Below are 15,834 nucleotides of genomic sequence, written 5' to 3' on the forward strand. Positions count from 1 at the left end.
ATGGAGCCTTTTATTAACTTGCCATGACAGAAATATCTGAAGCATGAACAACTATCTGTGAGTCATTTTCAACGCCTGATTTTTACTGAATACTGTGAACATGATGTGTACATAAGTGTAAATAAAGCTGTTTCAATTGTAGACATGGAGTTTTTTCTTTTGGTATCCTTTATGCTCATTTATGCAGTTTTCTTTCATTGGCTTGTCAAACATGGGTTTTTTAATATACTGACAGTTAAGAAAAAAATAGTCTCGGATCAAACATTTTCATTATCAGATTGCAGCCACACAAGTCAATAAAATTCCAGAAAGCAAAATGGTGTTTTGTGTCTTGTGTCTGAAACAACGGTGCCGTTTCACCAGCTGGTTCCTCCACAAGGGGGCAGAGCTGAGGAGGGTTATAGTAGTCAGCTGGTTCAGAACGCTGCAGCTCAGGTACTGACTTGGACAAGGAGGAGAGAGCACATCTCTCCAGCGTTCGCGTCTCTACACTGGTGACCAATAAAATCTAGAATAGAGCTCAAAATTCTTCTTCTGACTTGCAAAGCTCTCAATGGCATCAGGCTCTCCAGAAGTAGTCTGGGAGGTCGAGCCTTTAGTTATCAGGCTCCTCCTTTTCACAGTTTCCATGATGTGTTAAAGGTCCCATATTGTGAAAATATCACTTTATCAAGTCTTAGTAAAATCTGTGGGTCTTTGGCTTTCCTCCCAGCCCACAAAATGTGATATTTAATGACAAAACCTGTACTTAGTAGTCATTGTGAATGTAAAATCCTGACCTAAAACGAGCTGTTTAGATTTTGGGGGTTTGCCAACGTCAGCGAGTCCCTTTTTTGACCAATCAGGAGCAAGTCTGACCTGATTGGTCCACCGCAGCAGATACAACCCCCTCCCCGCCCACTCCTCTCCCCGCACTTGGAGAAATCTCTCTAGCAGCGGGGAGAGGAGTGTGGCTGTTTGTGGCTGTAAACAGCCACATAGTTCCATGCACAAGCTTCCCATCTCAGAGGAAGACAAGACTAAGTGGCTAGAGTTCATTTATCAAGTAAATGTTCCAGCTACACTCAGTAAAACTGTGCATGTGTGTACTAGTCACTTCACGGCCGACTGCTTTTCCAACTTTGGACAGTACAACAGAGGGCTAGCGAATAGACTGGTCCTGAATCCAAGCGCATTACCAACCATCCGCCAACAAACCTCGGACCCTGGAAATGTGAGTATTTTAAATGCTGTGTGCTGTGGAGCAGATGTCAGAGCTTTTCCTCAGTGTCCCCCTGTCTCTGTGTTAGCTTCAGGATGCTAACTGTAGCTGCAGTTATCCTGTTGTTTTAGCCTGTAATGTTACGGTAAACGAGCTTCGCTGTTTTCTAAACATTGTGCACTCAGAGCTCATGGCGCCGCTCTCAGTGACGTGAAGAGCAGGGCGGTATCAGTGGTGGCTCATTTACATACGAAGGCCACGCCCACTAAATCAGAGCCTGGAAACAATGCTGCTGTACTTGATTTATTGGCTTTTTGGACCAAAACATGTTACTACCATTTCATGAAGACATCAATGATCCATATTAAACTGCAGAAAAGGAGCAGAATATGGGACCTTTAAGGCTGGTGGTGGGTTTTTTAGCCTTTAATGCCCCTAGAGGGCAATTTTTCTATTCGCTCGCTTCACTCTTGAACTAAAATTGTTCTGCAGACCCTTTCAATCAATTTAGAAGTGAAAACAAAACTTTTGCATCAACTTGAAATTAAATTGAGAAATTAACCATACATGGAACCCCACTATATGCAACATACACTTACTGTTGGCAAGTATCTCACTTCAAGAAAAATCAATGAATAAAAAAAAACATAAATATAACAAGAGTTCCAAATAAAACCCAACCACTTTGATATTTAAACACTTTGATATTTAAACAAAGAGTTGAGTATCATTACGCAAGGAGTGAGGCAGGGCCCTCAGGAGCTTTTTTTTTCCACCTTTTTTTACATTCCATGGACTTGCAGGATTGATCCTAAATCATGAAAGACAATGAAAGAAGAAGATGAGATTTGTTTCAGATAATCAGTTTATTAATATGAATTTAAGGCCACTCTGGACTGTGCAGAATTCATAAAGAGAGCAGAAATTACTCACTAAGTCACATCAGTACTACCCTGTGGTGACTGCTTCCTATTGCTGCGGAGCTTTTCCACATCAGAATGGAGTCAAACCGAACAGAAAGTAACAACGTACGCTGCAGACAGCAGAACTAAACTTAGATGTGAAGTCACAATAACAGTTTCCAGTTCATACACTGCAGCATGCTTCATGTTTCCTGGGCGAGCTTTGATATGTATAATCTCCAGGTTGTGCTCATTACATTCCCTTACTAATAGGTTCTTTGTCATGCATACTAAGTCTGATATGAAGGTTTCATCAGGTAAATACTAGTATTGTGTGTTTCTAAGGCCATAGGCTTTGAATATGGATTCACATCAAAATGATAATACAGCATATACAAGTCTGATTTAAAAAAAAAACAAAATCAAAAAAACATGCAGCCACTCTCCGTAAAAAAATTAATCAAAGACTGAAATAAAAATAAAAACTTTTTTGTCCCTTTACTAAAAGCTGTGCTGAGAATACATGATAGTTTGAGACAAGCTACAAGTGTTGACAGGAGGGATAAACACCAAGAAGGACCAAGAAGATACAGAAATATCTCACAGCAATTGAGCATACACACACACTCACCACACACTTTTAATTCATCACCACAGCTTTCTATGCAGTCGTCTTTGGTTTCAGCCTGTTCACCTCTCGGTATGGCCACACTCACAGGGTAAAGGGACTCTTTTTTTTTTTTTTCCTGTCTTCCTGTGTAAACAATCAAAACTGTCAGAGAGCAGAAACATGAAGAGCGGGGAGGGGAGTCAACATGCAGTATGAGGGCTTTAGTGGAAAAAGAAAAACAGAGGAAGCAGATTTTTCAAAGCAACAACAACGAGAAACTGGTCAGAGTAGAAAGCAGGGCGCAATTATGGTGGGTGGCTATTTTGCTTGATGAGTTTGTTAATTAAAAAGTGTAAAAATGTCAGCTTTTTCAGAATTATACATCAAACATGAAACCTTTTTTGAAGAAAAAATGATCCATAAAACTTCAAAGACACTGAAGTGACGACTTTAACGAAACTACTTTCTTGAACAAAAAGCTCAAAATTCAGACCCCTGATTTGCTTCCTAAAATAACAAAAAAAAAACTGTTATTTAAAAGCTATAGTGAGAAAAGTATTTATGTTATTGCTTGAAAATGATTTAAGAAGTTGCAGACTAGATTCTGAATTTCTGTTGGAGATGTAACTTATAACTTACATTGGGGATCACTCCAGTTTTTCCTGTCGTACCTTTGGCCCCAGCTACTGAACAAACTGGTTTGACAACACAAACACATTTAGCTACTTGAAGCAGCCGTTTCAAACTGCTTCTGATCCTGAACTTATTTCATGTAGGACTTTTTCCTTTTAAGTGCAGTACAAAATGCTTTGTTGTGTTTACTCCTTGGCTTTAGTGAAAACCGAGGAAAAGAGATGAGAAAGATGCTAAAGACAGCCTGATCAGAAGATGAACTGCATATCAGATGTTGAAGGAGCAAGCCAGCACTCTTATTGGACGAAAATACATAGAAAATATATAGCATGCTCTGCATAATCAATAAATTCTCTTTAAAAAATAGTCAGCAAGACAAGACTCCATTTTGATGTGAATCGTACGCTCATGTGAAGGCAGAGGGCTGATCAGTGTCACCAAGACCTGCTCCTGTTTGATAAAGGCAAAAAACACTCAAACTAAAGGAAATCAAATGTTGAAGACACGTGATACGCTCAGAATGAAAAGCTTACAGACAATCCTCGGCCTCTGATGCACAGGACTGAGATGTTTCACTTTATCCTCATTCATACGGGACAAGACAAGAGGCTAGATTTAGGAAGATTAAGTCTATCTTTGTATACACTCAACAGATATACATGTATCAGCATCTCTGTGAAGGAACTCGTGTAAAACTGGAGCCCAGGTATTTTCAGACAGATAGGATATGTGCGCTATAATTAGAAGCAGTGATAATATCAACAGTTATACACAAATCTGTCAGGTTCCTTCACGCTTTGTAGCAGCTTCACTCACTGTAGAAACAAAATCTACTTCACTCATTGGCGCTGGGAAAAATATATATATCTTTATGTAGTGGCACAGTGTGACCGCTAGAAACTGCAGCTACTGCTCCATCAATGCTGTAAATAATGTAAAGTATGAGTGAGGCAACAAACAAAGATTTAAAAATGACAAGTTTCTAAGGCATCACAAGGTTTGAGCAGCGACCACAGCGCTGCAGATATATAAACTCATAGAGTCCAACTTTTACACTCCACTCTTCACTGTGGCTCCCTGGAAGAAAAAAAAGTGACGTAACAGGAACTGAGGCAGAGAGCCGTCATCTAAGGGTCAACGAATTCAGGTCCTTTGTTTTGATTCTGTAACCCATCAGTCAAATGAGGGCCCCAGCGCCTGCACGCAGCATGATATGATTCTCCAAAAACTGTCACCAAAAACAAAAAAAAAAACTAAAATGAGCCACAAACAAAAGAAAAAGACAAAAGAGAAAAACCGTCTACCCACAAACTGGAATATGATTAACAAGCTCTCAGGGTGGGTTATTTCTCTGAGGGGCCCTCTTTGAGTTTGGCTGGGCCTTTCACCTCAACTTCAGTGGCTGCCTGGACCTCAGGTTTGCTGTTATCTTTGACCTCAGGTTTGCTGTCAGCTTTGGCAGTTATTTTGACCTCAGCTTTGCCGTCAGCCTTGGTGGGTACTTTGACCTCAGGTTTGCTGTCAGCTTTGGCAGCTGCAGGATGCGTCGGAGGAAGAGGGTGTAAACCGGCCTCCGTGCCGATGTTGACAGTGATGTTGGTGTAGAGAGGCAGGTATTGCCGTGAGATTGTCTCGTATTCAGCAGTGTTCATCCCATCCAACTTCCAGGTTGTGCGGGTCTTTGCCAGCATGTTGAACCTTCACACAGAGACAGAGCAGTGGATATCAAAGGATGCATTATATGAGAAATGTGCAATGGCCGATTGTATCGACCAAACTTGGAGTAACACGCTGATCAAAAGTGCTGTGAGGAGCTTTAATGTGCTGATACCAATAACCCCTTTGATCAACATGTATAGTGTTTTCCAGGATGAAGACTACATTTCCCATGAGCACCATCACCCACTGTTGTACTGCATGTGTTTGTTGTGGATGCAAATAAATAGATTCTCTTTTTTATATGACTTCTTTTTTTTCTGCTGTATTACCTCAAAAACTATGACCTGTAACAATTTTGTAAACAAACATCAGTAACAGTTTCGTTTCTGTTGTTTGATCCAGATGAAGCACTGCAGGTTTTTATGAACCTCAACACATTGGAGATTTTTGAGTTTCCTGAATAAAACCAAACACATCAACTTGTTTACCTCTTTGGATTCACATCGTTGCCTTTGTCCAGCTTGTGTTTTATCATCTTATAACGTCCAACCTTTAACGATGGGCGTGTGATATACATCCCTGCAAGAGACACTCTGAGGGGAGGAAAAAAATGAAGTTAGTCTTAAAGTACAAGAGAATGCCAAAAAAAAACAACACATCAGATTTTCCATCCAAAGCAGATTACTCATTTATTTTTTCTGTATGTCTTAATCAGGTCTGCAGCAGCTTGAAGTCATCATTTACCACTTTGTTTCTTTCTTACTTACCTTTAAAGACTTGGATTTTAAATATCTGTCTCAGCTTTTCTCACCTGACTCCGATATCATCATCCTCTCCACCCCAGCCCCAGTAGTTGTTGGGAAAGCCGTTCATTTTGAGGTAGTGCAGTGGCGTCAGAGCTGACACTCCTCCAAAATACATTTTGTACGGAAGCCTGGAAGGAATTAAAGATCACAGACACAACGATATAAGTGTTTTGAATATGTGACAAAAATAACAGGTGGACAATGAGTTTCTTCCTGATTTTGAGAGACAAAAAGCAACACACTTGTAGCCAAACTTGTCCATGGCGATGGCTGCATGCTTGGGGTTGGAGTCGCAGATGTAGGTGTTGCGGTCGTCCTCAGGGATGAGGTCCACATCATGGAAAAAGAGACAGTCCCAGTCCTCCTCCCTCATGGCTTCTCGAAAACCAACGTTCATCAGTTTGGCTCTGTTGAAAGTGTAGTTTCCAGCCTGTGGAAGAAACACAGACGTTAAGTCTCCCATCAGGCTGTGTGGCTGTGACCTCATATTACACTCCACTTGAAGTGTTCAACACGCAACCAGCCAGAGGTCACGACAGAAGTTATCGGTATGACAACATGATTCCATCAAACAGTACCTGTGTTCTTAAATTGTTTCTTAAAACAACTCCTGTATTTTATTGCTTGTATTATAATGTCTGTTGCTGTACTCTGTTTTGTCTACTTTGACATGTGCTGCGGCCTCCCTTGGCCAGGAAAGGGAGGAAGAGTGAAAGAGATGAAAGAGTGAAAGAGGTCTCGAGCTCAATGGGTCTTTTACCTGGTTAAATAGTGGTTAAATATATAAATAAATGAGGAGATGGAAGATACAGAATTTAACTTCTGAGAGGGCTTAGGAAACAGTTAAAGACAAAAAAGGCAATAAAGTTGGAATATTTCAGATAATATCTAATATATAGTCATATAAAGTAACTAAATAAAAAAATCAAAGTTGAAATGTTAAAAGGGGGAATTTGGAATCAAGTCTTGATGTTATGAAATACAGTCATAAAGGTATGACATTAAAGTTGAAATGCCATAATGGCAGGATGTTAAAGTCAAATTGAAGTTGTAAAGTTAGAACTGTAAAAACTGTAGTGTTACAAGATAAAAGTCGTAATAAAGTCATAATCTTAAAGTAGTTTTGTTACAATATTGAAGTCTGAATAAAGTAATTATGTTATTATGGTTTTAAAGTTATGAGATGCAAGTCAAACTAGAGTTATTATAATTTAGATTTCATTTGATGATAAAGTATTTGTTATTAGAGGTCATGGTTGTTGTGGAAATTTTCCTGTTTCTGGTGAAGAATGAAATAGAGACTTCTGCCGGCCAGCAAGGTTTTATTTTCCTTTGCAAAGAAAAAGGTCAGTCAACACGCGAGCGGTCAAAGTGAAGAAAAGACCCCGAACCTAGTTCGAGCTCAACATTTATGCTTGAGAGAAACGCCCCAAAAGGTACTGTTCACACCCCTCTGTCTGCTACAGGAAATCACATTGAGATCAGAGGCCTAGAAGTTGGGCTGAAGGTGTTAGAAATCTAGACACAAGACAAAAGGGTCTGGATGCTTATTGAAGAATCAGGAGATGGGGTGTCTCAAGGAAGCAGGATATGGGGCATCTCAAGCAGTGAAAACAAAGACAATAAAATTACCATTACAATTCCCCCTTTTGATTATTCATTAATCAGTTGAACACAACCAGAGGGAAAAAAATAAAACAAAATAAAATAAAATAAAATAAAATAAAAAGAAGCAAAGGAATTGATAAAAAAAAAAGAAAACTTAACTAAACTAAACTAAACTTAACTAAACAACAACCAAAAAATTCAAAAAGCATCATGTACAAAATGTCATCATCAGAGTCAGAGCTGGGGCAATGATGGGGGTCAGGAATGTGAAATGAAAAAATGAATTTTGATCTGCATTGTTAACATTTACATAAACTACAGTCACAACTGTGGTAGTTACAAACATTCTAGTTCAGCAAATTGTCTGGTCTAGAAACAAAGGACATGATGATGTTGATGAACAAACACAAGTTTCTGTATGCCGTGGGGGAACTTCAGAGACCATATTACTAGGGGTTGAATGAGAGTCAATAAAGATGATATTTGGATGTGGAGCAACAATAATATTGTTTCTGACTTGTTTTCCAGCAACACCCAACTGTCACCAGGAATCTTCGACTCTTAGAGTTAGAGCATGTGTTGTTGTTATTGCATTGTCTGAGAGCTTGTTGCAGTATATCGTCCTTATGATCAGCAATGTTTGTGGAAACGAGGTGGTCGTCTTCTGTCTCAGAGGCTGTTGAGACTGTCTTAACATTTGACAGCATGTTCAGTGAAGTGTCATATGAGTTTGGTAGCTCATTGACTATGAGTCTGTGTTGTCTATACATATCAAGGTTTGGATATTCAATTTCACACCAATATGGGCCTGCATCAGTGGATGTCACATTAGAGATGGTGATCTGGCTCCATTGGAAGTTGGAAGTTTTGCTACTGTGATACGGGGTCTCTGTTTGGAGCAAGGGTTTTGTCAGTAGAGGCCACGATCAGGTTCCAATTGTGTGGGCCACAGGGGTCTCTGCATTGGTACTTGTCATATTTGGCAAAATATGCACAAATTGGACTCGATTGCCCAATTTCAGATTCAGCAGTAAAGTAGGTAAATGTTGTCCTTTTGTCAGAGGGACAGTCTTGGCAGGTTTGTAGGTGTAGGCTTCCATCATTATTGCTGAAAATTATAGGGTGAAGATCAGGTGGTATGTGGTGTAGTTTAATGGGAAGACGTTTTTGTTGTCAATCCTTCTCGTCTAGTTGTCGTCTGGTGAGTTCACGGTTGTTTCTTATGCTGTGCTCTCATGTGCTGGTTCCTCCTTGCGCTGTCTGTCCTCCTCTGGTCTGGTCTCGTGGTCCTCAATTGGTTGTGTCTACACGGTCCTCCTCTAGTCTGCGTGGTCCTCAGCTGGTCAGCGTGTTCCTCCTCTCATCTGGTCTGCAAGGTCCTCCTGTCGTCTGGTCTGCAAGGTCCTCCTCTCGTCTGGTCTGCAAGGTCCTCCTGTTGTCTGGTCTGCTCTGTGGGCTCAGGAACCTTCCTGCAGTGGCTGGTGTGAATTCACGTGGTCCCCTCAGTGATCTTCATGGCAGCATGCGTTGTCAGGAGCATCTGGGATGGGCCTTCCGTCTTAGGTCCTTTACACCACCCGGTCACCAGCCTGGAACCATGGAGCGATGCGGAAACTGGTGGTGGAAGGACTTACTTCACCTGCTGGGAGATTTGAGAAAAAGTAGAAGATAAGTTTTTGCAGTATTATATCATGTCACCCTCAGGTAGGCCAGTGGAGGGGAGTGACCTGGTTGCAGGCTTCACTCCGAGTGATGGGGGTTCTGCCAAAAAAGAATTTCAAAGGGACTCATGTTCACTCTGGACCTTCTCCTCATCCCCATTTGCATCAAAACAACAGACAGAGCCTCTGTCCATGGCAGTCCTGTTTCCTCAACAACACTTGGCCCCATTAGATTTTAGAGTGCCTCTTATCTTATTCCATAGCACCTCCACTGGCAGGATGGTATGCATAATGTTAACTGAAGTCACTGGCAAGAAATTCACTGATTTATGTTACTGCAGAATCAACAAAATCCTAAACAAGACAGTTCTATGAAATCCTAATCAAATGTTCTAATGGTCTGTCTGGTGGTGGTGGTTGTGGTGGTGGTAGTGTGTGTGTGTGTGTGTGTGTGTGTGTGTGTGTGTGTGTGTGTGTGTTTGTGTGTGTGTGTGTGTGTGTCCGTGTGTATGTATGTGTGTGTGTCTGTGTGTGTGATGGTTTTTGCTCTTACCTGTGTTTTGTGTTTCACAAACCAAACACAATTAAGAAAAGAAAAAAAAATTCTGCTCATAAAACTGAAAAACCCTTTTGATGAACCATTGTTGAGTGATGGCGCCCAGTATTCCCCCTCTTGACACATGGCCCAATCCATGTGTCAATTTTTGCAAAGTGTGTAAGGAAAACTTTGGGTAGGCGATGTTTGTATCTGGTGCCTCTCACACTGCGTCCTCATAGGATCTCCACGTCTTTCCTTTGGTTGTTAAAGGACTGTATTGCCGTGAGGAGCTGGGAATAGAAATTGGAGTCGAAGCTAATCAAGAATCAAGAATCAAGAACACTGGGTTGGAATGCATCTCATTTTGTAGTGGCATCACTATTTGAGTTTCCTAGAAAGAAGAATTCTGAATTGTTAGAGTGATGACAAAAGGTTCACAGTTTTTCATGAGACAGACATCATACTTACTGACAGCCTACAGAGTCTTAGTGACCTCCTGTAGGGCTGTAATAACTGTAGCTCGATTCTTCAGACAAATGGAAAAAAAAAAAAATGATTGAACAATTTAGAAGTGCTTTAGGTACCAGCTGGATTTTCTCTGAGTGTGCACAACAGATGTTAAACTGAAAACAACACTGCCGTGTCAATGTATGAAAGATCGATCAGATGTTTCTTGCCTATCAGCAAACGCGCGTACATGATGTCATAATGGGCCCCAGCCTTTATGGTTATCTGATGTTGCATGTGTGATGTGTGGGAGCAAATAGTTAATTGTGTACATGTCATATTAAACTGGTGTAAGACATATCTGTTGTGTTCGATAACAGTGTGACAAATCAAGTCTGTTGAATCTTTCTCTCACCCAACTTTCCTCATATGGTTCATCGGATCCTGGTGACACATTAAAGGTACACTGCAGGTCCTCTGGTGTCATGAAATCTATTGCAGCTGTTGAAACTGTTTTTCTAGCTTCTGTGAGAAGCTCAGGAGAAGCAGCGAGTGATTGCAAATCATTGATATGTATATCAGGTTTGGGGTGTGGTAGACAAAAGAGTGTGAGAGATTTGGTTTCAGGTCAGATAGTCTGTGAACTTTGACACCTCCTAGGGTTGAGATCAGACAAATGCCAAATTTGCACATCAAGTCCCTACCCATCAGGTTGATGGGTCAGACTTCACAGAGCAACGATGCATGTTTGAAACTCATGGTTAACTCACCCCCACACTTGAGTGGGATGGTAATGTTTGTCTAAGCTGATCAACAGAGTACACATAATCTCAAGTTAGCAAAGGTTCTGTTTTTCTAGTTAATTCTAAAGCTTTAACCACAGTCTGTGGAGTAAACCAAAAGTACAAAATTTCGTTCTGCGATGGTCAATGTATGTTGCCGAAAATTCTTGAAATGATCAGATGTGTGCTGGACGAATTTTGGAGCAATTATATGTATGTTGCTTAAGCTCTCAATAGACTGTGTATTAATCTGCTCAGTATGTTTGTGTGAGTGTGGTGCAGTACCTCCTTCAACCTCACAAGTTAGCTTGGCTTGTCAGCTGGAGTCCATCCTTCTCCAGCAACCTTCAACCATTTTGAGTCCGACTGGTCTGCATGAGTTGATGAGATGTTTCTGTGGTCAAACTGTGGAGTTGGTGGTGAAGCAGGCATTTCAGAATGAACTTCCTCTGAGGTCTTCCTCTTTTCTTTTTGTTGTTGTCTGTTGAGTCTGTTTTCTTTTCCCTCCTTGGGTATTGTAGAGTTGTGCAGTGATGGAGCTGAAGGATGAAAAGATGGGTTGCTGTTGAGGTCTGGATCCTGCTTCAAAGCGGTCATCTGTGAAAAATATAGGAGACAATCTGCAAGGTTTGGTGTCCTTGCTTTTGTTAATTTTGATTTTCACTGGTTTCAATTTTTCCCACAGGAAAAGAGTCATGTTTCTACAGTGTTTTTCTAGTTCATGACTTGCATCTCCTTCCCGCGTCCATGAACTCTCTTTTTGACCTTCCAAATATTCAATTCCATTTTTTTTTCTTTTTAGACAAACTTTTCTATTTTTCCTTTTTTATTTTATTTTTTTTTTTTGTTTCGTTCTTCTTTTCGTTTCCTTTAAGTTTCCTTCTAAATTTGGTGTGTTTTTTAACCTGAGGGATCCCCCTATTGGGAATCCAAACTCAGTTGTCTAGACATCTAAAAACTTTTAGACTTTTATCCCCGGTTTTCCTTCTCATAATATCCACAATATGTCCCACCGGAGGTCCAACCTCACGGATTTTACTCCGCATTCCAAATGTGGAGGCCGTATACGACTAATTCAACACAGACGTCTCTATGCAGACCGCTTCGTTATAAGCTACAAGCGATAGAAAAGCGAAACACTTCCTTATTTTTTTTAAGCCACAAGTGAGAGTAGCTTTCACTTCCTTATTTTTAACAAGCCACAAGCGAGAGTAGCTTTCACTTCCTTATTTTTAACAAGCCACAAGCGAGAGTAGCTTTCACTTCCTTATTTTTAAGCCACAAGCGAGAGTAGCTTAGAAAAATTGTGGATATTATGAGAAACGAAAACTATTATGCCAAATTTAAAAAACCCAATTTTTAGAGAGAGAGAGAAAACAAAACTAAAATCATTTAAAGCCAATATTTCAGTGCTCACCAGATAAATTTTGCTGAATTTGCGCTCGTAAAATCCCAGCAGCAACGATCTGGGGTGTCCACGGACAGTCCTCCCTTCTCTAAAAGGATTTGAGGTTGGAGGCTGGAAATCTTTTTTCTTCCAGGATGGCCTGTTCACTGTCCGTGTCCCGTCCCAGACGATTGCTTGAGGGATCCCACTTCTGACACCAAATTGTTGTGGAAATTTTCCTGTTTCTGGTGAAGAATGAAATAGAGACTTCTGCCGGCCAGCAAGGTTTTATTTTCCTTTGCAAAGAAAAAGGTCAGTCAACACGCGAGCGGTCAAAGTGAAGAAAAGACCCCGAACCTAGTTCGAGCTCAACATTTATGCTTGAGAGAAACGCCCCAAAAGGTACTGTTCACACCCCTCTGTCTGCTACAGGAAATCACATTGAGATCAGAGGCCTAGAAGTTGGGCTGAAGGTGTTAGAAATCTAGACACAAGACAAAAGGGTCTGGATGCTTATTGAAGAATCAGGAGATGGGGTGTCTCAAGGAAGCAGGATATGGGGCATCTCAAGCAGTGAAAACAAAGACAATAAAATTACCATTACATGGTCTATCCATATGAATGCTGAAATTTCTAAAAAGTAAAATCAAAACTTCAAACTTCAAAACTTCAGAAAGATTCCCCCTTAAATTCAACAATGCTACGGTCAGAAAAAGAGGACAAGGAATTGTGTAACTTTAGTGCCATAAGACCCCTAAAACGTGGGAAGCTTTATTAAAATCAAATGTTTCTGGAATAAGATTGGTAAACATGGATTTTGAGCTGGAAGGAGGAATTTATTTTTGCTCTTTATCTGTTATAGAAAAGAGCACAGTGTCCTGATTTAAAGTGTAGAATACCCTTATGTTATGACTCATCAGTAAATGATATATATAGACTTTATTGCTCATCGCTACCACAACGTTGCATCACATTTTCAGGCTGATTTCAGATGTTAATTCCCTGATCCATCCTAAAAAAGTAGCACACTGCAGTGTTAGGAGCATTTATGAAGCTGAATCAGAGAACTGATTATCAGGTGTTCTCCAGGGAGACAGAAAGTAAGACCTTGCACAAGCCGTGTGAGATAAAGAGCTGAGGGGTTCATGTGAATGAATAGTTACAGCTGCAGCTAAGCAGATTAAACCCTTAAGCCACCTGAGTATTCTGTTCTATAACCTGGACACGTAGAGTCCAAACACTAGAGGGCACTCTTCATCTAGCCTGCAGCATCAATGACCAATGCAGACCAAACTATTTACATGTGAGCTGTAAATATCAAACAGACATCTACCTAGAACTCCCTTGCGTCTGTTCATGTGAGTGATGAATAATCTGGCTGTGTGTGTTTCACCTGGTGAATGACGTAGATCCCATACTGCAGCTGTTGTCGCTGCAGAAAAGGATGTAGGTAGTAGAGGAGGAACTTGAGGTGGTGCTCTCTTTGTCTGTGGGGAATGATGATGGCTGTTTTGTGTCTGGCCTCACAGTCGGGCGGCCTGTAGCGACCTCCACGAACCACCAGGGGATTTTTCCTCTGAACCTCTTCCAGAGTGAGCCCTGACGGGAAGTTGACGTGGATCGGCCCACCTACAAGCAGAAATTGGTCCGCTGTCATTATCAGTCGGGAACATGGTGTGTGTTAAGGAGCAAAGGCAAATGATGTGGTGAGAGTAGGGGAGGCTGGGATTTGAATGTAGCATCAGGGTTAAAAAAGATATTTTCTGACTCGGAGGTTGGATCGATCAAGCATAGATTCTCTCAGAAAGATGAATGTTCTTGCCTCAGAATAAATCAGACCTCAGAGATTATTGCTGCTTATGCATCCTGTTCCTCTCAATGGAAATGCAGAGGAGCAAATTAAGCTTCGTCTGGCCTTCAAAAGCAGTTATTACAAGCACAATACCTCGTTACTGTCTCCCTGCTGTCATAAGCAGAAAGCAGGGTTTCTAAATGAGCGACAAAGTAGAAATCCAGAAATGTATTAAGATTTATGATCTTTTTTTCTGACTAATTTCTGGCATCATTAAGAAAATTAAATCAAAAGAAAACATAAAGATACAGAGTCAGGCAGACAGGCAACACCTTCCGATTTTGATCCCTTATCCATTTTGAATAAAGCAAATTAAATGTGTCACATCCTGGCTGAGGCATTCAATATATCACCAGACTACACATGACAAAAGCAACAAAGATGCAGCATTAGAATGATAAAGAACATGAGTCAATGAACAGGCAGTGCACAAAGTTTTGGAGTTGAAGCCTTTTTCTTCTTTTCTGTATCTGCTGAATATATTTTCTTTGATTTGTTTTATCCTCTGTAATGATTTGCATGTTCTCATGTGTTTTGGTGCCACTGTTCCTTTTGTTTACCCGCTTTGTAGAGACAGAGTGTAATGGTTGTTGATCTTTAACTCTGTACATAGTTGAAGTTGTTTGAAGTGAAAAAGTCTTTATTTGTAAGTGATTTCAGACGAGTGGGTTTGTTGGTTTTCTGTGGGCGCTTTTACTTAGAATTCTTGTGGCTCATACTTGTTTTTCAGTTTTAGACTTCAGTATTGTTGTTTTTGAAACTTTCATGCTCTAAAAGAATGTCAACCATTTGAACTCCCACAAAGTCATCTTTTTTACATTTTTGGTCACAATCTTTGAAACTGTACACAGAGAAAATCTGTTTTGAAGTTTTGGTTCTGAACACAGAACAATATATTAATCAAACTACATGTGTGTCACTGTGAAGGAGCATTTTTCCATCTATGCTATCAAGCTAACTCTATTAATGCGCACAATGCTTACGCTAACACAGGGGTGGCCAACCAGTCAGAGACCAAGAGCCACAGAAATTTCCATGGTACAACAAAGAGCCACATCACACAAGTGGTCTTACAAACACACTTCCTCTCACACATAAATGAAATGACATAAAATAAAAATCAATAAAATTTCTTATTTTCGAAGCGAGATTTATTGCGTTTGTAGGTGTGTTTAAATTTGTACTTGGAGCCGTGTCAAAGACAAATTTCGGTTTTTAATAAAGTTCTAAATTCTATCTATCTTTCTGTCTTTCTATCTATTGATCTATCCGTCTATCTATCTATCTATCTATCTATCTATCTATCTATCTATCTATCTATGAGCACGTGTGATTTAGAGGAGTACATATAGAGAAGAGAAACTGAAACTTAAGTATCAGTCTCATTACCCAAGTATCGATCAACACTGATCCCAACGTTGGCATCAATATTTAAGATTGACCAGCACACCACTACTCATAACGATATACGTATACATTTTTTTAATGAATGGATCGAAGAGCCGCACACTGAAAGGCAAAGAGCCACATGAGGTTCGCGAGCCGCAGATTGGCCACCCCTAATTAACCAGGTAGTCGTCTGTTGAGCTGCAGTTCTTGATTTTATAGCCACCAGCTGTTATTGGTGTAATAATTCAGCAAATGGGCTTCTTACATTGAGATATTTTCTGTTTTGTTTTTTAAATTTTTAATCTGTTGTGCCTTACTGTGATTTAAAAATACAATGAAAAATTAACGTGAGAATGATG

At 40.3% G+C, this 15,834-nt stretch overlaps 1 protein-coding gene across 1 annotated transcript in view; it reads right to left on the reverse strand.

The window, feature by feature from the left end:
• Positions 1 to 2,057: 2,057 nt before the first annotated feature.
• The window catches only part of LOC141800519 (beta-1,4-galactosyltransferase 3), a 33,581-nt gene continuing 19,804 nt past the window's right edge, over positions 2,058 to 15,834 (reverse strand). The window contains exons 3-7 of the mRNA XM_074683106.1: positions 13,628 to 13,863; positions 6,054 to 6,241; positions 5,817 to 5,939; positions 5,494 to 5,598; positions 2,058 to 5,044 (exon numbers count right to left, since the gene is read on the reverse strand). Of these exons, the coding sequence (XP_074539207.1) occupies positions 4,690 to 5,044; positions 5,494 to 5,598; positions 5,817 to 5,939; positions 6,054 to 6,241; positions 13,628 to 13,863 (1,007 nt within the window). The 3' untranslated portion in view covers positions 2,058 to 4,689. The remainder of the gene's footprint in view (positions 5,045 to 5,493; positions 5,599 to 5,816; positions 5,940 to 6,053; positions 6,242 to 13,627; positions 13,864 to 15,834) is intronic.

Source organism: Halichoeres trimaculatus, unplaced genomic scaffold, assembly GCF_033239565.1.
Source record: "Halichoeres trimaculatus isolate MK-OKI-2021-1 unplaced genomic scaffold, fHalTri1.1 fHalTri1_scaffold_12, whole genome shotgun sequence".
NCBI classification, from domain to species: domain Eukaryota; kingdom Metazoa; phylum Chordata; class Actinopteri; order Labriformes; family Labridae; genus Halichoeres; species Halichoeres trimaculatus.